This window comes from Thalassophryne amazonica, unplaced genomic scaffold, assembly GCF_902500255.1.
Source record: "Thalassophryne amazonica unplaced genomic scaffold, fThaAma1.1, whole genome shotgun sequence".
In the NCBI taxonomy this organism is placed as follows: domain Eukaryota; kingdom Metazoa; phylum Chordata; class Actinopteri; order Batrachoidiformes; family Batrachoididae; genus Thalassophryne; species Thalassophryne amazonica.
This window is the reverse complement of record NW_022986259.1, coordinates 50103-74316: the sequence shown is the minus strand read 5'-3', so window position 1 is coordinate 74316 and position 24214 is coordinate 50103. Positions and strand designations below refer to the sequence as shown.

General features: G+C 42.9%; 1 protein-coding gene across 1 annotated transcript in view; it reads right to left on the bottom strand.

Moving 5' to 3' along the window:
• The window catches only part of LOC117505876 (4-aminobutyrate aminotransferase, mitochondrial-like), a 170604-nt gene that overhangs the window by 100806 nt on the left and 45584 nt on the right, over positions 1-24214 (bottom strand). Inside the window, exon 5 of the mRNA XM_034165411.1 lies at positions 5698-5815. Within this exon, the coding sequence (XP_034021302.1) occupies positions 5698-5815 (118 nt within the window). The remainder of the gene's footprint in view (positions 1-5697; positions 5816-24214) is intronic.

The window sequence follows — 24214 nt, the reverse complement described above, 5'->3', positions numbered from 1 at the left end:
CATGAAGCAGAACCAAAAGCGTGACAGAACCAAAAGCGTGAAGCAGATATAAACATGAAGCAGAACCAAAATGAATGATGCATATATAAAACATGAAGCAGAACAAAAAGTGTGAAGCAGAATATAAAACATGAAGCAGAACAAAAGTGTGAAGCAGAATATAAAACATGAAGCAGAACCAAAAGCATGATGCAGAACAAAAAGCGTGAAGCAGAATATAAAACATGAAGCAGAACCAAAAGCGTGATGCAGAACAAAAGCGTGAAGCAGAATATAAAACATGAAGCAGAACAAAAAGCGTGAAGCAGAATATAAAACATGAAGCAGAACAAAAAGTGTGAACAGAATATAAAAACATGAAGCAGAACAAAAGCCGTGAACGCGAGATATAAAACATGACGCAGAACCAAAAGCAATGATGCAGAACAAAAAAAGTGTGAAGGCAGGAATATAAAACATGAAGCCAGAAACCAAAAGCAGTGATGCAGAACAAAAAGCGTGAAGCAGAATATAAACATGAGAGCAAGCCAAAAGCATGAATGCAGAACAAAAAGGTGTGAAGCAGAATATAAAACAGGAAGCAGAACCAAAAGCATGATGCAGAACAAAAAAGTGTGAAGCAGAATATAAAGCATGAAGCAGAACCAAAAGCATTGATGCAGAACAAAAAGTGTGAGCAGAATATAAAACATGAAGCCAGAACCAAAAGCGTGAAGCAGAACCAAAAGCGTGAAGCAGAATATGAAGCATGAAGCAGAACCAAAAGCATGATGCAGAACAAAAAGCGTGAAGCAGAATATAAAGCATGAAGCAGAACCAAAAGCATGATGCAGAACAAAAAGTGTGAAGCAGAATATAAAATATGAAGCAGAACCAAAAGCGTGACACAGAACAAAAAGCATGACGCAGAATATAAAACATGAAGCAGAACCAAAAGCGTGACACAGAACAAAAAGCGTGAAGCAGAATATAAAACATGAAGCAGAACCAAAAGCATGATGCAGAACAAAAAGCGTGAAGCAGAATATAAAACATGAAGCAGAACAAAAAGCGTGAAGCAGAATATAAAACATGAAGCAGAACAAAAAGCGTGAAGCAGAATATAAAACATGAAGCAGAACCAAAAGCGTGAAGCAGAATATAAAACATGAAGCAGAACCAAAAGCATGATGCAGAATATAAAACATGAAGCAGAACAAAAAGTGTGAAGCAGAATATAAAACATGAAGCAGAACAAAAAGCGTGAAGCAGAATATAAAACATGAAGCAGAACCAAAAGCATGATGCAGAACAAAAAGTGTGAAGCAGAATATAAAACATGAAGCAGAACCAAAAGCATGATGCAGAACAAAAAGCGTGAAGCAGAATATAAAACATGAAGCAGAACCAAAAGCATGATGCAGAACAAAAAGTGTGAAGCAGAATATAAAACATGAAGCAGAACCAAAAGCATGATGCAGAACAAAAAGTGTGAAGCAGAATATAAAGCATGAAGCAGAACCAAAAGCGTGAAGCAGAATATAAACATGAAGCAGAACCAAAAGCATGATGCAGAATATAAAACATGAAGCAGAACAAAAAGCGTGAAGCAGAATATAAAACATGAAGCAGAACAAAAAGCGTGAAGCAGAATATAAAACATGAAGCAGAACCAAAAGCGTGAAGCAGAATATAAAACATGAAGCAGAACCAAAAGCATGATGCAGAATATAAAACATGAAGCAGAACAAAAAGTGTGAAGCAGAATATAAAACATGAAGCAGAACAAAAAGCGTGAAGCAGAATATAAAACATGAAGCAGAACCAAAAGCATGATGCAGAACAAAAAGTGTGAAGCAGAATATAAAACATGAAGCAGAACCAAAAGCATGATGCAGAACAAAAAGCGTGAAGCAGAATATAAAACATGAAGCAGAACCAAAAGCATGATGCAGAACAAAAAGTGTGAAGCAGAATATAAAACATGAAGCAGAACCAAAAGCATGATGCAGAACAAAAAGTGTGAAGCAGAATATAAAGCATGAAGCAGAACCAAAAGCATGATGCAGAACAAAAAGTGTGAAGCAGAATATAAAACATGAAGCAGAACCAAAAGCGTGAAGCAGAACAAAAAGCGTGAAGCAGAATATAAAGCATGAAGCAGAACCAAAAGCATGATGCAGAACAAAAAGCGTGAAGCAGAATATAAAGCATGAAGCAGAACCAAAAGCATGATGCAGAACAAAAAGTGTGAAGCAGAATATAAAATATGAAGCAGAACCAAAAGCGTGACACAGAACAAAAAGCATGACGCAGAATATAAAACATGAAGCAGAACCAAAAGCGTGACACAGAACAAAAAGCGTGAAGCAGAATATAAAACATGAAGCAAAACCAAAATTGTGACACAGAACAAAAAGCGTGAAGCAGAACCAAAACTGAGTCACAGAACAAAAAGCGTGAAGCAGAATATGAAGCATGAAGCAGAACCAAAACTGAGACACAGAACAAAAAGCGTGAAGCAGAATATAAAGCATGAAGCAAAATCAAAAGCATGACACAGAACAAACAGCGTGAAGCAGAAAATAAAACATGAAGCAAAACCAAAATTGTGACGAAGAACAAAAAGTGTGAAGCAGAATATGAAGCATGAAGCAGAACCAAAAGCGTGAAGCAGAATATAAAGCATGAAGCAGAACCAAAAGCGTGAAGCAGAATACAAAGCATGAAGCAGAACCAAAAGCGTAAAGCAGAATATAAAGCATGAAGCAGAACCAAAACTGAGACACAGAACAAAAAGCGTGAAGCAGAATATAAAACATGAAGCAGAACCAAAACTGAGACACAGAAGAAAAAGCGTGGAGCAGAATACAAAGCATGAAGCAGAACCAAAACTGAGACACAGAACCAAAAGCGTGAAGCAGAATACAAAGCATGAAGCAGATCCAAAAGCGTAAAGCAGAATATAAAGCATGAAGCAGAACCAAAACTGAGACACAGAACAAAAAGATTGAAGCAGAATATAAAACATGAAGCAGAACCAAAACTGAGACACAGAATAAAAAGCGTGAAGTAGAACATAAAGCATGAAGCAGAACCAAAACTGAGACACAGAACAAAAAGCATGAAGCAGAATATGAAGCATGAAGCAGAACCAAAACTGAGACACAGAACAAAAAGCGTGAAGCAGAATATAAAGCGTGAAGCAGAACCAAAACTGAGAAACAGAACAAAAAGCGTGAAGCAGAATATGAACCATGAAGCAGAACCAAAAGCGTGAAGCAGAATACAAAGCATGAAGCAGAACCAAAAGCGTGAAGCAGAATACAAAGCATAAAGCAGAACCAAAAGCGTAAAGCAGAATACAAAGCATGAAGCAGAACCAAAACTGAGACACAGAACAAAAAGCATGAAGCAGAATATAAAACATTAAGCAGAACCAAAAGCGTGAAGCAGAATATGAACCATGAAGCAGAACCAAAAGCGTGAAGCAGAATATGAATCATGAAGCAGATCCAAAAGCGTGAAGTAGAATATAAAGCATGAAGCAGAACCAAAAGCGTGAAGCAGAATACAAAGCATGAAGCAGAACCAAAACTGAGACACAGAACAAAAAGCATGAAGCAGAATATAAAACATGAAGCAGAACTAAAAGCATGACACAGAACAAAAACCGTAAAGCAGAATACAAAGCATGAAGCAGAACCAAAAGCGTGAAGCAGAATACAAAGCATGAAGCAGAACCAAAACTGAGACACAGAACAAAAAGCGTGAAGCAGAATATAAAACATGAAGCAGAACTAAGAGCGTGACACAGAACAAAAACCGTAAAACAGAATATAAAACATGAAGCAGAACCAAAACTGAGACACAGAACAAAAAGCATGAAGCAGAATATAAAACATGAAGCAGAAAAAAAGCGTGAAGCAGAATATAAAACATGAAGCAGAACAAAAAGCATGAAGCAGAACATAAAGCATGAAGCAGAACAAAAAGTGTGAAGCAGAATATAAAACATGAAGCAGAACCAAAACTGAGACACAGAACAAAAAGCGTGAAGCAGAATATAAAACATGAAGCAGAACCAAAACTGAGACACAGAACAAAAACCGTAAAGCAGAATATAAAACATGAAGCAGAACAAAAAGCGTGAAGCAGAATATAAAACATGAAGCAGAACAAAAAGCGTGAAGCAGAATATAAAGCATGAAGCAGAACAAAGTGTGAAGCAGAATATAAAACATGAAGCAGAACCAAAACTGAGACAGAACAAAAACCGTAAAGCAGAATATAAAGCATGAAGCAGAACAAAAAGTGTGAAGCAGAATATAAAACATGAAGCAGAACCAAAACTGAGACACAGAACAAAAAGTGTGAAGCAGAATATAAAACATGAAGCAGAACCAAAACTGAGACACAGAACAAAAAGCGTGAAGCAGAATATAAAGCATGAAGCAGAACCAAAACTGAGACACAGAACAAAAACCGTAAAGCAGAATATAAAGCATGAAGCAGAACAAAAGTGTGAAGCAGAATATAAAACATGAAGCAGAACCAAAAGCGAGACACAGAACAAAAAAGCATGACGCAGAATATAAAACATGAAGCAGAACCAAAAGCGAGACCCAGAACAAAAAGCATGACACAGAATATAAAACATGAAGCAGAACCAAAAGCGTGAAGCAGAACAAAAAGCATGACGCAGAATATAAAACATGAAGCAGAACCAAAAGCGTGAAGCAGAACAAAAAGCGTGAAGCAGAATATAAAACATGAAGCAGAACCAAAAGCGTGACGCAGAACAAAAAGCATGACGCAGAATATAAAACATGAAGCAGAACCAAAAGCGTGAAGCAGAACAAAAAGCATGAAGCAGAATATAAAACATAAAGCAGAACCAAAAGCGTGAAGCAGAACCAAAAGCGTGAAGCAGAATATAGAACATGAAGCAGAACCAAAAGCGTGACGCAGAACAAAAAGCGTGACGCAGAACATAAAACATGAAGCAGAACCAAAAGCGTGAAGCAGAACAAAAAGCGTGAAGCAGAATATAAAACATAAAGCAGAACCAAAAGCGTGAAGCAGAACAAAAAGCATGACGCAGAATATAAAACATGAAGCAGAACCAAAAGCGTGACGCAGAACAAAAAGCATGACGCAGAATATAAAACATGAAGCAGATCCAAAAGCGTGACGCAGAACAAAAAGCATGACGCAGAATATAAAACATGAAGCAGAACCAAAAGCGTGACACAGAACAAAAAGCATGACGCAGAATATAAAACATGAAGCAGAACCAAAAGCGTGAAGCAGAACCAAAAGCATGACGCAGAACTAAAAGCATGACGCAGAATATAAAACATGAAGCAGAACCAAAAGTGTGACGCAGAACAAAAACCACGACGCAGAATATAAAACATGAAGCAGAACCAAAAGTGTGACGCAGAACAAAAAGCACGACGCAGAATATAAAACATGAAGCAGAACCAAAAGAGTGACACAGCATTGTAATGAAACTAATCTTTTTCCTGCATATAATCTGACACAGGTGATGTATGCGATGAAAAGAAGAACTGACCCGAACACAACCCTGGGGCACTCCACGTTTGAGATTATTTTGATGCCAACCGTGTGATCGTACAGATATGATTTCACCAAAAGGAGAACCAACCAAATCACTATGATAACTAAAATAACACAAGTTTTGGGAATACAAACCAATGGGGACGGAAGAGATCTGAGTGTAGACATCCAGCATGCGGTTGCCATCCACATCTACCAGGTAGTTGCCCTTACTCTCCCTGTAGTTACAGAAGAAGTTGACAGCACCAACATTCTGAGAAGAGAGAAATACAGTCCAGGTTCAGCACCACAGCAAGTCTGACTGGATGATTTACTAAAATACGAGGTCTGTTAGAAAAGTAGCTGACCTTTATTTTTTTCAAAAACTACACTCAACAAAAATATAAACGCAACACTTTTGGTTTTGCTCCCATTTTGTATGAGATGAACTCAAAGATCTAAAACTTTTTCCACATACACAAGATCACCATTTCCCTCAAATATTGTTCACAAACCAGTCTAAATCTGTGATAGTGAGCACTTCTCCTTTGCTGAGATAATCCATCCCACCTCACAGGTGTGCAATATCAAGATGCTGATTAGACACCATGATTAGTGCACAGGTGTGCCTTAGACTGCCCACAATAAAAGGCCACTCTGAAAGGTGCAGTTTTATCACACAGCACAATGCCACAGATGTCGCAAGATTTGAGGGAGCGTGCAATTGGCATGTTGACAGCAGGAATGTCAACCAGAGCTGTTGCTCGTGTATTGAATGTTCATTTCTCTACCATAAGCCGTCTCCAAAGGCGTTTCAGAGAATTTGGCAGTACATCCAACCAGCCTCACAACCGCAGACCACGTGTAACCACTCCAGCCCAGGACCTCCACATCCAGCATGTTCACCTCCAAGATCGTCTGAGACCAGCCACAATTGACAACCTGATCAACTCTATGTGAAGGAGATGTGTTGCACTGCATGAGGCAAATGGTGGTCACACCAGATACTGACTGGTATCCCCCCCAATAAAACAAAACTGCACCTTTCAGAGTGGCCTTTTATTGTGGGCAGTCTAAGGCACACCTGTGCACTAATCATGGTATCTAATCAGCATCTTGATATGGCACACCTGTGAGGTGGGATGGATTATCTCAGCAAAGGAGAAGTGCTCACTATCACAGATTTAGACTGGTTTGTGAACAATATTTGAGGGAAATGGTGATATTGTGCATGTGGAAAAAGTTTTAGATCTTTGAGTTCATCTCATACAAAATGGGAGCAAAACGAAACTTGTTGCGTTTATATTTTTGTTGAGTGTATATGGATTTGAATCACGTGCGCTTGCATCAGACAAGATTGAACCTTCATGCGCATGCGTGAGTTTTTTCACGCCTGTCGGTTGTGTCATTCGCCTGTGGACAGGCTTTGAGTGAGCACTGGTCCACCCCCCTTGTCGGATTTTTATTGTTTAGGAATGGCGGAGCGACTGCCGCTTTGTTCCATGAAACTTTTTTCAGAAACTCTGCTAGACAGCCAGATGGAAACCATTTGGAAGATTCAGATGGCTTTTGGTGAAGATTCGATCGGTATCACACGGATTAAGGACCATTAAAACTGGATTAAAAATGGCCCACAGTGGCGGAGGGCGCCCCGCGCCCCGAGCGGCCATCGACAGGCTGGAACAAGCAGGTCACTTCCAAATTTAAGGCTCTGTTGATGCAGGATGTCGTGTGACTAGCAGAGAAGTTTCAGAAGAAGTCGGGATCAGCACTTTATCGGCACATTCCACTGTTAAAGGAGATTTTGTAATGAAAGACGTGTGGACGGATTCGCGCGTCGCGACGCAGCCACTCATGGCGCGGGACAAACAACACCTCCGTGTTGGAAACCATTCGTAAGATTCAGACGGCTTTCGATGGCTTTTCAGTCGAGTGAGTATCTGAGAAATTGTTTAACAGCTGGGCATGTTCCAACTTGTCCTGTGAGACTTCCCGCCATTTCTAAACAATAAAAATCTGACGAGGGGGGTGGACCAGTGCTCACTCAAAGCCTGCCCACAGGCGAATGACGCAACCGACAGGCGTGAAAAAAACTCACGCATGCGCACGAAGGTTCAAGCTTGTCTGATGCAAGCGCACATGATTCAAATCCACATAGTTTTTGAAAAAAATAAAAAGGTCGGATAGTTTTCTCACAGACCTCGTACATGTGAAACATTTCAGGTCTCATCCACAAACATGCTGTATCTCTTCAACGTATCTGTGATCCCATTGCACAAAAGTGGGAAAGTGGGATATGTTTGGGCATAAGACATGGAGATTATTCTGTCGAGTTTCTCATTTCATCCTGTGAACACCAACACGTCAATCAGCTGCAAACTATACATCATCTGTGCACCATGAATTACAGAATGGGAATAGTGACAAATATCTTCCAAAACGTCAATGCACATGTCACAAAACGTGAATTTCTTCATGATTTGGTGTCCTGTAGGTGTTTGGCTGAGGAGCCAATCGAACCAGCAGCCATCTGTGGGATTATGACGCTTTTTTCGCCCCCCCTCGACTCGCGTCTGTCACTGTTTGACAGGTGTACCGCCCCACTCAAACTCCCCAGCTGCCACTGTCCCCTGGTCACGCCCAGTGAGGCAAGTTGACACCGGAAGGGTGAGCCCGCTCAGCGGTCACTCTCCCCCCCCAAGAAAATAAAATGATCTCCGCAGAGATAGGACTTGTGATCAAGATTTCCTCAAGTAACTGACTGACATCCATAAACTAATTAAACTGAAAGAAAATATGTCATGAATGATATTCACAGTTTGCAGCAAAATTATTAACAGTTTGTGTACCCGGATGATCTCAGGGTCTCCCAAGGCAAACAGGTCCTAGGTGATGGGTCAGAAGCTCCCATGACCAGTAAAAAAATCAAGGACCAAGACATCGCCCGGTATGGCAGAGCCAGGGCCCCACCCTGGAGCCAGGCCTGGGGTTGGGGCTCACGCACGAGGACCTGGTAGTCGGGCCTTAGCCCATGGGGCCCGGCTGGGCTCAACCCAAAAGAGCGATGTGGGTCCGCTGTCCTGTGGGTTCACCACCTGCAGAGGGGGCCATGGGGGACGGGTGCAGAGAGGATTGGGTGGCAGTCGAGGGCAGGTGGCCCAGCGGCCCTGTCCGCGCTCACAGCCCCTGGCTGTTGGGACGTGGAATGTCACCTCACTGGGGGAAAGGAGCCTGAGCTTGTGTGGGAGGTTGAGACATACCGACTAGAGATAGTCGGGCTCACCTCCACGCACAGCTTGGGTTCTGGTACCCAACTCCTGGAGAGGGGTTGGATGCTCCACTTTTCTGGCGTTGCCCACGGGGAGAGGTGGAGAGCTGGGGCCACATTGCTTTTTGCTCCCCAGCTCAGTTGCCATGTGTTGGAGTTCACTCCGGTGAACGAGAGGGCTGCGTCCCTACGCCTTCGGGTCAGGGACAGGTCTCTGGAAGGTTGGGTACTCTGCACTGTTGTCTCGGCCTACGGGCTGAGCAGCAGTGCAGAGTACCTGACCTTCTTGGACTCCCTGGGAGGGGTACTAGATTGCGCTCCAACTGGGCACTCCATTGTTCTCCTGGGGGATTTCAATGCCCACATGGGCTGCGATAGTGAGACCTGGAGGGGGGTAATCAGGAAGCACGGCTTCCCCGATCTGAACCTGAGTGGTGTTCAGTTGTTGGACTTCTGTGCTAGTCACAGTTTGTCCATCACGAACACCATGTTCGAGCACAAGGGTGTCCACAAGTGCACGTGGCACCAGGACACCCTGAGCCGGAGGTTGATGATCGACTTTGTAGTCGTATCATCTGAACTTCAGCCACGTGTCTCGGACACTCGAGTGAAGAGAGGGGCTGAGCTCTCGACCGATCACCACCTGGTGATGAGTTGGATCCGCTGGGAGGGGAGGAAGCTGGTCAGACCTGGCAGGCCCAAACGTATCGTGAGGGTCTGCTAGGAGCGACTGGCGGAACCCTCTATCAGCAAGGTCTTCAACTCCCACCTCCGGGAGAGCTTCTCCCAGATCCCGGGGGAGGTTGGAGACATGGAGTCCGAGTGGACCATGTTCTCCACCTCCATTGTCGATGCGACCACTCGTAGCTGTGGTCACAAGGTCTCTGGTGCCTGTCGCAGTGGCAGTCCCCGAACCCGGTGGTGGACGCCGGAAGTAAGGGATGACGTCAAGCTGAAGAAGGAGTCCTACATGTCTTTGTTGGTAGGTGGGACCCCGGAGGCAGCTGACAGGTACCGGCAGGCCAAGCGTGCTGCAGCCCGTGCGGTCACAGAGGCAAAAACTCAGGTCTGGGAGGAGTTCGGGGAAGCCATGGAGGAGGACTATCGGTCGGCCTCGTAGAAATGCTGGCAAACCGTCAGGAGGCGGGAGCAGCTCTCCACCAACACTGTCTACGGTGCGGGTAGGGAGCTGTTGACCCTGACTGGGGATGTTGTCGGGCGGAAGGAATGCTTCGAGGATCTCCTCAATCCCATCGTCACGTTTTCCGAAGTGGAAGCAGAGACTGGGGACTCAGAGGCAGACTCATCCATTACCCAGGCCGAAGTCACCGAGGTGGATGAAATCTGTCCTGAGTACCTTAAGTGTCTGGATGTTGTGGGACTGTCTTGGCTGACACGCCTCTGCAACATCGCATGGCGGTTGGGGACAGTGCCTCTGGATTGGCAGACCGGGGTGGTGGTCCCTCTGTTTAAGAAGGGGGACCGGAGGGTGTGTTCCAACTACAGGGGGATCACACTCCTCAGCCTCCCCGGTAAGGTCTATTCCAGAGTACTGAAGAGGAGAATTCGACCGATAGTCGAACCTCGGATTCAGGAGGAGCAGTGTGGTTTTTGTCCTGGTTGCGGCACATTGGACCAGCTCTACACGCTCCATTGGGTGCTCGAGGGTTCCTGGGAGTTTGCCCAACCAGTCCACATGTGCTTTGTGGATCTGGAGAAGGCGTTCAACCGTGTCCCTTGGGGCACGCTGTGGGGGTGCTCCAGGAGTACGGGGTCCGGGGTCCTTTGCTAAGGGCTATCCGGTCCCTGTATGACCACAGCAGGAGCTTGGTTCGCATTGCCAGTAGTAAGTCAAACCTGTTTCCAGTGCACGTTGGCCTCCGCCAGGGCTGCCCTTTGTCACCGGTTCTGTTCATTATCTTAATGGACAGAATTTCTAGGCGCAGCCAGGGTGTAGAGGGGGTCTGGTTTGTGAACCACAGAATTTCGTCTCTGCCGTTTGTGGACAATGTGGTTCTGTTGGCTTCCTCAAATCAGGAACTTCAGTGTGCACTGGGGTGGTTTGCAGCCGAGTGTGAAGCGTCCGGGATGAAAATCAGCACCTCCAAATCCGAGGCCATGATTCTCGCCCCGAAAAAGGTGCATTGCCCTCTTCAGGTTGGTCGAGTGTCCTTGCCTCAAGTGGAGGAGTTTAAGTATCTCGGGGTCTTGTTCACGAGTGAGGGACGGATGGAGCGTGAGATTGATAGACGGATCGGTGCAGCATCTGCAGTGACGCGGTCGCTGCATCGGACCGTCATGGTGAAGAGAGAGCTGAGTAGGGGGGCAAAGCTTTCGATTTACCAATCGATCTACGTTCCGATCCTCACCTATGATCATGAGATTTGGCTCATGACCGAAAGAACAAGATCGCGAGTACAAGCGGCCAAGATGAGTTTCTCCCGGAGGTGCTGGGGGAGGTGTGTGTGGATCAGGAGAACTGGGCGGCTTTGCTTGAGCTGCTGCCCCCGCGACCCGACTCCGGATAAAGCGGAAGAAAATGGATGAATGGATGGATGGATGGATAATTCATTATTTCCAGCAGATCCACGTTTTGGGGGTCAACAACCAACAATAATTGTTCCACTGCCCACTGCACACTGTTACCCACTGTTGGTATTTAAACACCTGTGATCAATAATAAAAGGACCTGCGTCTGTCTGTCTGTCTGTCTGTTAGCAGGATTACATCAATCAATCAATCAATTTTTTTTTTATATAGCGCCAAATCACAACAAACAGTTGCCCCAAGGCGCTTTATATTGTAAGGCAAGGCCATACAATAATGATGTAAAACCCCAACGGTCAAAACGACCCCCTGTGAGCAAGCACTTGGCTACAGTGGGAAGGACATCAAAACTACTGCATGGACTTTGATGAAATTTTCAACACAGATACATACTGGGCCATGGAAGACTCCATTAAGTTTTGGAGGTGATCTGGATTGGGATTCTGGATCACATTTCCTTTTATGGGGCATTTTCACACACCTACGGCTAACTTCAGCTAACAGAGTTTACTGTGCATCAAGACTTCTGGTGCAACGGCGAGTCGAAGCTCTGCAGAAAGTTACTTCTGCTTCACACTTTTTGTTACTTATTGAAGTTTCAAGATGTGTATGGATGAACAGACACTGTCCCACAGCCTGCTCCAAACTGGACTAAGGATACACCTTATTTTCATCATCATCACCTGCAACTATGAAGGTTAGTAGCTTAGCCATCTTAGCATCAGCTCAGATATAAACACTGTTAACATGTATAACGTGTGCAGTTGAGAGTAAAGTTAAACCTAAATAAACTGTTTATCCCACTCACTCATCTTCAACTGCTTTTCCAGGTTTGCCACATTGACCAACCTTTCATCCACTTTTTAAAAATAAGAACGAGTTGACTTATTTTGTAGCCTGTGTGTAGCCTGTGTTAGCCACAGAGAGCGCTAGTTAGTGTCAAGTTAAGACGGTCTCGCTTACCCGAATAAACAATCCATAGTACAGTACAAGTTTTTCTACAGTACATGTTGTATCTTTACTTCATTGATGCAATAGTTAAAGACATTTACATTCAGTTAAAGGGTTTAAATGGATTCTCAGTTAAGGGACACCTCAGTTAATGTGTTTCAGACTGATGGACAGTTATTTCTACTGACCACAGGGGGCAGTATGCACCTGTAAATCTTTAGAAAGAAACGGTTCTATAAGCAGAAGAAGTGTGTAAAAAAAGTGTGCCCCATAATGAGGTTGTAATGTTTCTCATTTATTCAAAGTAAAGAAAGCAAAAAAATAAAAAATAGGAGAAACATGACACCTGGTCATCCTTTTGAGGAGATACAGCTAAATTCCCACATTTTTTGGTGCCGAATCCCGGGAGCAGTGGCTTTAGAAAAGACAAATCGATAGCTGTAACTAGCTTAGCTGCATCGAAGGAGCCGAAGGAAATGGCAAAGACTTTACAACGGTTAAAAATAAAAAGACGCACAGTGGTGCGAGCCTCCACTACGAAGCTGCTGCAGGCTGCTGAAGAGGAAGTACGTAAGGATACTGTGATGGTCTGTATGAGCTGTTGGCCAGCTGTTAGTTAAGGAAGAGACTCTCAGAGAACCAGAGAAGGAAACTGAAGCAGAGATACCGATGGATGAGCTGGAAGAAGGTGCTGTTGAAACACTGGATTATCAGGACAGTTATCCTTTGGAAAAGCCACACAAAACGGATTATGGAAAGGGAGGAGGTGAACACTGGAGGACGGAGCCTCGTCAAAGCGACTTCAGCACCTCAGTAAAATGATCTAAGCTGTATATCAACAAATACGACGGCAAAAGAACAAAATGACAAGATTTTTGGGATCAGTTTGAGACAGCAATTCATGAGAACAGAGAGCTGAACAAAATGGAAAAGTTTACATATCTTAAATCATGTTTCCCTTTGATTTTACTACTTCATGGTAAATGGACTGCATTTATATCGCGCTTTTCCATCTGCTTCAGATGCTCAAAGCACTTTACAATAATGCCTCACATTCACCTCAACATCAGGCTGCTGCCATGCAATGTGCTCACTACACACCGGGAGCAACTAGGGGATTAAGGACCTTGCCCAACCCTAACCCATCACCTTCCCCTTCTTGTGTCACATTAATTGATAATACTATCACAAATGACATTGATCATATTGCTCAGAGTGGTTTGTTGATAAGTGACATCAGTGATCATTTGCCTGTCTTTACAGTTCTTCATTTGCAGCTTTAAAACTAGGGGCAATCAAATCAGTCCACATACTTCAGAGTCACAAACGAGAAAACAATTTACAAATTAAGAAGAGACCTTTTAGAGCAAGACTGGTCTGGAGTTTATGTGGACGATGTAAATGAAGCTTACAAATTTTTCAGAAATACTTATTTGATACTTTATAATACATGGTGTCCACTAAAACCAAATAAGAACATTTCAAAAAGTGGAAAACCTTGGTTTATGGTAGGAATGATGAGATCATGCCAAAACAAAAATAAACTACAGAGATAAACTATAAAATGTATAAAAATAAGTTAACAACTATTATGAGACCTGCTGAGAAGGATTATTACAATAGAAAATTGAGAGAAAATCATGGCAATATGAGAGCAACATGGAATGTATTAAATAGTGCAATGAGACTTAACTCCAAACCAACACAGCTACCTGAGGTTTTTTTTTTAATTTATTGAGAATGATGTTGAATACACCAACAACAAAACTATTGCTAATGAATTTAACATGTTTTTTCAAATATTGGAGCTAACATTTCACTCCAGGACCTTGAAATGCTTCTTACGGAGCCCCTCCTTAGTTGTCCTGGCTGTGTGTTTGGGGTCATTGTCCTGCTGCAAGACCCAGCCATGACCCATCTTCAATGCTCTTACTGAGGGAAGGAGGTTGTTTGCCAAAATCTCGCAGTACATGACCCCATCCATCCTCCTTTCAATACAGTGCAGTCGTCCTGTCCCCTTTGCAGAAGAGCACCCCCAGAGTATGATGTTTCCACCCCCATGCTTCACGGTTGGGATGGTTTTCTTCTCACATGCCTCCTCTGGATCATCCAGATGGTCACTGGTGAACTTCAAACGGGCCTGGACATGTGCTGGCTTGAGCAGGGGGACCTTGCTGCCCTGCAGGATTTTAAACCATGACAGCATCATGTGTTACTAATGTAATCTTTGTGACTGTGGTCCCAGCTCTCTTCAGGTCATTGACCAGGTCCTCCTGTGTAGTTCTGAGCTTTCTCAGAATCATCCTTACCCCACAAAGTGAGATCTTGCATGGAATCCCAGACCGAGGGAGATTGACAGTCATCTTGTGTTTCTTCCACTTTCTAATAAATAATCATAACAGTTGTTGTCTTCTACCAAGCTGCTTGCCTGTTGTCCTGTAGTCCATCCCAGCCTTGTGCAGGTCTACAGTTGTGTCCCTGGTGTCCTTAGACAGCTCTTTGGTCTTGGCTATGGTGGACAGGTTGGAGTGTGATTGATTGAGTGTGTGAACAGGTGTCTTTTATACAGCTAACAAATTCAAACAGGTGCAATTAATACAGGTAAAGAGTGCAGAATAAGAGGGCTTCTTAAAGAAAAATTAACAGGTCTGTGTGAGCCAGAATTCTTGCTGGTTGGTAGGTGTTCAAATACTTATTTGCAGCAGTAACATACAAATAAAAAAAAAAAAAAAAAAAAAAAAAATCATACATTGTGATTCTGGATTTTTTTTTTTTTTTTTTTTTTTTTTTTTTTTTTTTTTTAGATTATGTCTCTCACAGTGGACATGTACCTAAGATGAAAATTTCAGACCCCTCCATGATTTCTAAGTGGGAGAACTTACAAAACTGCAGGGTGTTCAAATACTTATTTTCCTCACTGTACCCATAACTGCCAGTAACATAATTATTCTGTTCATTTTTAATGGAATAAAGCTGATGACATCACTTTTTAGATTAGATTAGATTCAACTTTATTGCCATTGTGCGACAGGACCCTCTGTCTGTGGTGCGACGGGGCCCTATGTCTGCGGTGTAAATTCACACACACACACACACACACACACACACACACACACACACACACACACACACACACACACACACACACACACACACACACACACACACACACAATGAATATAAAGTCTTACTTGTTAGTTTTAGTGGATTCATCAACACGTCCTGCAGAAAACGATGTCTGAAAACAATTAAATCTTTGTCATGGATGAAGAAAAGTCCCTCTGGCACTTTGCGCTACAGTTGTTCCTCCCGTTAGATCAGTTAGCCGAACCTCTATCTCCCTCACCCCACCCCCCCCCCCCCCCCCCATCCCGACCGTTTCTCTGTGTTTGTGCTACAAGTTGAAAACGCCACAGCACCTTAACGGCTCATTTAGCACAGACACCAGGCGATCCTGGCTGCGCCATGACATTATCTCATGATGCACAAAGGAAAAAAGAAAAGTTAAAATTACCGGTAACCAGTTCTGCGTGTGGAGCGGATTCGGATGTTGCAACACACATGTGATCGCTCGATTGATGTGCTCAGCAAGAAAAAAAAGCATTTACAGTAACGTATTTAATTAAAAGTTTTAAAAATCTTTCTGTCTACTGTACAGAGACTCGTTCCAGAAAGGGCCGTGAGGATGCAGACTTTCTTTGCAACCACCCCACTCCAGCAGCTGATTTCACCGATCAGCTGACTGATAAAGCACCTTGGGGCAACTGTTTGTTGTGATTTGGCGCTATAGAAATAAAATTGATTCGATTTAAAACAAGTCAGTTTTCTTGTTGCGGCACAAAGCGCCGGCATTCTCCGGTTTTTCAGACCCCTCCATGATTTCTAAGTGGGAGAACTTGCAAAATCGCAGGGTGTTCAAATACTTATTTTCCTCACTGTACATCACGAATCGTCAGCAGTACGTACATATAAACTGAATAAATTCTGATTGTAGAGAGGTTAAATGTGGAGTTCTCAAGGATCAGATTTAGGGCCTTTGCTTTTTCTTTTGTTTATTAATACATATGTGACTCTTCTAAAACGCTAAGTGTTTTGTTGTTTGCCGATGATACTAAAACGCTAAGTGTTTTGTTGTTTGCCGATGATACCAGTATATATTATTCAGGAAGTAATCTGTTGGAAATAACAGAAGTAATAGTGGAAGAAATGATAAAAGTGAGAAACTGGTTTAATAAAAATAAGTTGCCTTTAAACTGGGATAAAACAAGCTATATGATATTTGGTAATCAAAGTAAGACTGATGATTACCACTGATGGAGTTAATATTGAAAGACTTAATGAAGTTACTAAATTTCTTGGTGTTGTCTAGGTTGGACTATTGTAATTCATTATTATCAGGTTGTCCTAAAAGTTCCCTGAAAAGCCTTCAGTTAATTCAAAATGCTGCAGCTTGAGTACTGACAGGGACTAGAAGGAGAGAGCATATCTCACCCATATTGGCTTCTCTTCATTGGCTCCCTGTTAATTCTAGAATAGAATTTAAAATTCTTCTTCTTACTTATAAGGTTTTGAATAATCAGGTCCCATCTTATCTTAGGGACCTCATAGTACCATATCACCCCAATAGAGCGCTTCGCTCTCAGACTGCAGGCTTACTTGTAGTTCCTAGGGTTTGTAAGAGTAGAATGGGAGGCAGAGCCTTCAGCTTTCAGGCTCCTCTCCTGTGGAACCAGCTCCCAATTCGGATCAGGGAGACAGACCCCCTCTCTACTTTTAAGATTAGGCTTACAACTTTCCTTTTTGCTAAAGCTTATAGTTAGGGCTGGATCAGGTGACCCTGAACCATCCCTTAGTTATGCTGCTATAGACTTAGACTGCTGGGGGGTTCCCATGATGCACTGTTTCTTTCTCTTTTTGCTCTGTATGCACCCCTCTGCATTTAATCATTAGTGATTGATCTCTGCTCCCCTCCACAGCATGTCTTTTTCCTGGTTCTCTCCCTCAGCCCCAACTAGTCCCAGCAGAAGACTGCCTCTCCCTGAGCCTGGTTCTGCTGGAGGTTTCTTCCTGTTAAAAGGGAGTTTTTCCTTCCCACTGTCGCCAAGTGCTTGCTCACAGGGGGTCGTTTTGACCGTTGGGGTTTTTCTGTAATTATTGTATGGCTTTTTGCCTTACAATATAAAGCGGCCCTTGGGGCAACTGTTTGTTGTGATTTGGCACTATATAAATAAAATTGATTTGATTTGTGTGCTGGATGAGAAATTAAATTGGAAAGCCCACACAGATTACATAACAAAGAAAGTTAGCAAAAGCTTTGGTATTTTATATAAAGTAAAAGATTTGTTTGAACGTATTTGTTTGTGTATGTTGTTATTGCTCAATGGTTCTCCCATACTTCAGTTACTGTGCTGAAGTCTGGGGAAATACATAGAACAGTACCACTAAACCATTGTTTTTGCTACAAAAGAGATCCATTAGAATAGTCAACAACAAAGGTTACAGAGAGCACACTAACAATCTGTTTATTGCAGCCAATCAGTTAAAATTTAAAGATTTTGTTGACTCAAAAATTGCTCTTATTATGTGGAAAGCTAAGCGTGGTATTTTACCAGATGAAGTCCAGAGTTTGTTTAGTTTTGTGACACAGGCCCACTTGCCATAAAAGAAAACTTTCGGGTTAAGTTCTCACGAACTACTATGAAGCAGAAACGTCCCTCTGTGTATAGAGTTAAGCTTTGGAATGCACTGACTCAAGAAATTAAATGCTGTATGAATGTTCACAAGTTCAAAAAATGTATAATGATAAAATTATGAGAATACAGAAAGTAGAAGAAAATGAATGCAGCTGCTGAAATGTAAGACACTTATTTCACTGTTAATGATGTTTGAGGTTTGGTGACTGATGAGATGAGGAGATGGTGTTGGGGTTGTTTATGGATGTTTTTATGAATTTATAAGGGTCACTGATGTCACATGGAATACCTTTGGCAAAGAGACTTATTCCACGTCGTTTCACGCATCTACTGTCATGTTTCAGATTCAGTGGTTAACCCTCTGGGGGTCTGGAGGGCATTTTTTGGACAGTTCACTCGCCTGGCATAAATGTTTTATTATTGCTGTTAACAGCTCTCCCTGTATCCCCAATCAGTTTTATGTCTTTTTTTTTCAGAACAACCTGTACTTTCAAAATATATATGCTATAGTTGTGTTTTATAAGTGTAATAAAGGTTTACAATCAGAAATAAAGGAAAAAGTAAAGCGGGAAATATTTTCCACACACATTTATTCAAAACACACAGCAAACTATAATAAACTAGTAACACATCACTCCTAAAAACAATCTTTGGTGTGTCACGTGAAGTGAATCTGCCCTAAATTGGATTTTGAAAAACCATGTGAAGGTGAACCAATTCCAACTGGACACTCACATTGCTCACATCATCACGCAGCTTCTATGAGGAGTACAAAGATGGTGGACGGTGGCTCGAAAGTCCGCAGAGTTAACTTTTCAGCAAAAAAAGTAAGTTTCTATCTCATATCAATAAGTTATTTATAATTTAGTAAAGCTTGGTCTCAGCCGTCAACCCCCGAGGGTTAAACCCTTAAATCTTCAGCAAATGTATTTATAAAGAGAAAGTGCATGAACTACACAAGTTTTTTTTATTTTCTAATAACACATTTATTCAATGAGGAGAAACAAATGTTAAATCATTGTTGTGTCGTAACTTAATTTTTGTTCTGCCTTTGTGACCCGTCTTCATGAAGTTAGATGCAAAAATGTTGAAACTGGCCCTATCCTGCAATGATAAAGAATCCTTAAAAAATTACTGGATCGTGTTCCAGATCATTATCAAAATTTAATGACTTCTAAGTTAGGCCAAGATACACCCCTGGTAAAAATTTCATTGAAATCCATTGACGATTTTTTTTGAGTAATCCTGCTAACAAACCAACCAACAAACAAATGGACGTGACCGAAAACATGACCTCATTGGTGGAGGTAACTATAATGCAGCTATCCACATGCTGCAGGAAAGGTTTGGAAGAAGAAACCTTGTTGTAAATCCACACACATCTAAACTGCTCAGCTTAAGTCCAGTTCAAAGGTCTACAGATGGTGTGGCTTTTAAGACAGCTACATGATGAGTGTGAGGTCCAGATTAGAGGTTTGGAGTCCCTGGGAGTGGTATCCAACACATGGAGTACTGTTGCACCTAATATTACACCAGATGATCTAACTCTTGCATACACACATGAAAGAGGTTCAGGACACAAGCTAAGACTCCTGAAAAACTTTGTTTCTGACTACAGACATCTGGTGGCTATCTTCAGATCAAAGGAGAACACAAGAGAAATGTCCTATGATAATCAGCTAAGATGTTTGACCCCATGGGGTTTCCTGACACCCTTTACTATCAGAGTTTAAGTGTCTGTTTCAGGATATGTGGCAAAGGTGGCATCAGTTGGGATGAGGAACTGCCAGATGACCTCTCCAAAAGGTGGCAAAATTGGTGCATAGAGCTGCTACAGCTGCATCAGATTGTCATTCCCAGATGGTATGGAACTGGGAAGGAGTTTAAGGAACAAGTTCTTCACATGTTCAGCAATGCAAGTGAGACAGCTTATGGTGCCGTAGCATACCTCCAAGGTCAGACCACAGGAGGTGAAATTGTGATAAAATTGGTAATGTCCAAGGCCAGAGTCGCACCCATTAAGAAACTAACACTACCCAGACTTGAGTTAATGGGGGTGGGGGGGCTCTAGGTGCAGCAAGACTAGCAAATAACTTGCTAAGGGCAATGGACATGCAGCCAAACCAAGTCAGAATGTGGTCAGATTCCACAATAGTCATCTAGTGGATTTGCAGCACACCGCAGAAATGGAAGCAATTTGTTGCTAACACAGTTATGGAAATACAGTCCCTGAACATGCCAGAAACCTGGTTGCATTGCAGTGGCAAGCTCAACCCAGCTGATCTCACCACTAGACGTCAGGCGGCATCCAGCCTGAAAGAGGAGGAGCTCTGATGGTCAGGACCACTCTTTTCGACCTTAGAAGGGCAGCCTTCTTAAGAAGAGATGAAGACTAAACTGAGAGCAATCCATGTGACAGCCCAGCTGAATAACAATGAAACAACAGATCCAGATCCATTACTAACCTGGGAGAACTATAGTAATCTTCGGTCTGTATTCAAGAGTTACCACTTGGGTCAAACGATTTCTCCACAACTCCAGCTCCAGTGAGGAAAAGACCGAGGAGAGCTGATGAATAATGAGTTGGATGAGGCAGAAAGATACTGGATTTGGGAGGACACAAGGTCAAAGGTTGCAGAATGAAATACTTGCACTCAAGGGAGGTAAAAGGGATTGAATAGGACTCAAAAATTGCAGACTTAAAGCCGTTCCTTGACGAACAGGGTCTTGTCTGTGTTGGAGGAAGGCTGCAACATTCAAACTTGAGCTTCAGTGAGAAGCATCCATGGATTTTGCCGACAAACCACAGACAGTCAGACATGCTGATCATACAGACACACAAGCAAGTGATGCACTCAGGAATAAGAGACATCTTGGTGCAATTCAGAGTAAGATATTGGATTCCTTGTGCATGGCAAATGGTAAAAAGAAACCTAAATGCTTGTAATACCTGCAAGAGATACAAGGCAAAGGCTGTGCAGCAGACTACAGCACCCCTGCCAAAAGATCAGATCACACAATCACCTCCCTTTGAAATGGTTGGAGTGGACTTTGCAGGTCCTCTTTACGTCAAGAACAGGAGTCCAGTGGACAAGGCCTACATTGCATTGTTCCCCTGTGTTGTGACTCACTCAGTGCACCTGTAGTTGGTGTCAGACATGTCAATGCCTTAAAAAGGTTTATATCAAGACGAGGCCTATGTAGAGTTATCGATTCAGATAATGCAAAGACTTTTAAGCAAGCTGATCAAGACCTCAGAGCACTATGGAGGGCTATCAAGGAACCTGAACTTCTCAAGTACTTCTCAGAGAATGGAAGTACATCACAGAGCAAGCAGCCAGCTGGGGGGATTTAGGGAGAGACCTGTACAATCAGTTAAAACCTGTTTGAAAAGAATGATGGGAAGGGCTTCACTGATCTTTGAAGAGCTAGCATCTATGGCTATGCAGAAGTGGAAGCAACAATCAACTCGCTCACCTTTGTGTACAATGAGCTTGAAGAGCCACAGCCTCTCATGCCAGCTCACTTCTTGATCGGCAAATGGCTCTCCTCTTTGCCACCTAAGACCTTCTGGACTATCAGCCAACCTGCCAGCTCAAGCTGTGAAGAACTAAACTGGGGGTGGAAGTATTGCCAGCACCTTCTCAACAACTACTGGACTCGGTGGAAAGGCGAGTACTTGTTGGAGCTGAAATCTGCTCACAGCAGAAGGATTTCTCATCTACACCTCTGTGGATCTTATTTCTTTCACAGGATGCAGTAGTTAAAGACATTTACATTCACTTAAAGGGTTTAAATGGATTAATGTGTATCAGTCTTCTTTGTCTTTCGGCTGTTCCCGTTAGGGGGCGCCACAGCAGATCGTTTCCATCTCACCCTGTCCTCTGTATCTTCCTCTGTCACACCAACCACATGCATGTCCTCTCTCAGCACATCCATGAACCTCCTCTTTTGTCTCCCTCTTCTCCTCCTGCCTGGTGGCTCCATCCTCAGCATCCTTCTCCCTATATACCCTGGGTCCCTCCTCTGCACATGACCAACCATTTCAATCTCGCCTCTCTGACTTTGTCTCCAAACCGTCCCACCTGAGCTGTCCCTCTGATATGTTCATTCCTAATCTTGTCCATTCTTGTCACTAGTTAATTAATAAAATATTCTCTACAGACGATCGCTCGCTCGCGAGCCGCACGTTTAAAAAAAAAGAAAGAAAAAAGAAACTCCGCTCCTTGCTGCTGCTGTTTGCAGCGGGGCTCCTCCTCGCTCTTACCCCCAGAAACTCTGTCCATAATTGTGTTTAGAAGCCAGTCACCATTTGCTTTATTATACATCTGTGTAGCTAATAAGCAAAATAATCTCCAGGACGATTTGCTGCGGCGCGCACGCATGTAAAATAAAAATAAAAAGAAACTCCGCTCCACGCTGCTCCAAAAACTCTGTCATGATTGTAAAATAAAGGACAAAAGAGACATAAGTCCTGCTCACAGGCTGCTACCAGATACAGGACAATGTTCACATCTTCAAACTCCAGACATCTCCACATCACTACATATTCAGTCCTGATGGTCATCGCGGCGCGACGAGAACTGCAGCACTACAGGAAGCGGCCAGATTGAAACGGCGATAAAAAGTATCAAACGCTGGTTGTTCGCGTTGTCGCTGTCGTAACGGGAGGGTCTCCAGGAGCGCTCCCGGAATTATTCGCATGTGAATAATTTTTTCGAATGATTCCCGGTAAAGCCGGAACTAAGCCACGCCCCCTAGTGCCGGCTATTAACAACGGCGCTGTGATCCTTAAGACGCCCAAAAACTCTTCTGGGATGCTTCCGGGAGCTCTCTACGTCTGTGTGTAAACGGTGGCTAACCTCTGACCTCCTCGGTGCTGCGTGACCTGTCCGAGGTCTCCATGACAGGACTATAGGTTCGGACCTGTGCCACGAGGTTCACCCCTGGTCACGCCAGTGGTCATGTGCAGACAGCTAATGATAACTACAAACCAGAAAACATTAGTCTCCACTTCTCAGTGTACATTTAGGAATGCATAACTGTAAATAAAAAACTAAAAATAAAAAAAAAACTCAGACATGCTATCATTAATTGGTTAATAAATGTTAGTGTCACTTACAAATGTTAAATAAAATTTTACACCTCAAATGAGTTACTTTCTCATATTCAATATTTATGTACATACAACTAACTAGGTACAGTACAACAGAACTAGGCTAACATACAAACTATATAGACTACAGCTGTTGATCCTGTGCAGAGGAGTTGTGCAAAGGAACAGAGGTTTGATTCTGGGGTGGAATCCACACTGTAATATTTGAATGAAGACACAAAAAATAATGATGGCTTTATTCAGCCAGAATATAGACTTTCATATCAAGTCATCCCTGGAAGTCAGTCATCACACAAGCAGCTGTTCAACAGCTGGTTGACTGTCCCCGACGAGGCCACAGGAAGAGCGTGTTCCCAGATGTGACACTCCTTGAGTCTCTGAATGGCTCCTTCCACAAGGATCAAAGTCAGGCGATTGCTCGAGTTTTTAGAGAATCTCCTTTGCTGAGCTGTGCTGTGGTTCGGAGCTGAACGGAATTAATTTATATTATTTCAATAACAATTGTACATTTTAAAAACCTTAATACTAACAAGTCACAATTTTCATTTGAAGAGTTGATTTTGTGTCCTGGCCACCTGTCATCGTGAAGGCTGGTAAAATCTTCATAACCAGCTCCTTTACTTCAGCCTCCAGCTGCTGTAGCATCCAAGCACCTGCACGAGACAAGAGAAAATAATGAAAATGAGGGAAGTTTTCTACAGGCTCAATATTTACCTTTACTTGCTATTGTTAGAGGATTACTGTTAATCCATTCATTCATTCATCTTCAACCGCTTTTCCGGGTGCAGGTCATGGGGCAACAGCTCCAGCAGGGAACCCCAGACTTCCCTTTCCTGTGCCACATTGACCACCTCTGACTGGGGGATCCAGAGGCGTCCTGTTGGCTTCATCGGCCGGTGACCTTCAACACTCACTGGATCGGCTCGCAGCTGACTGTGTATTATTGTTAATATTACTTTTAATTGAGCAGATTTTACTATTTATTATCATACTTCATTTGACTATTCATTATTAGTTAATTACTTTTTACTTATTACTAACTGTACCTGTATTCCATGCTGGCTGAGTGTTGGGATTTTTATGTTATTTGTTAAAACG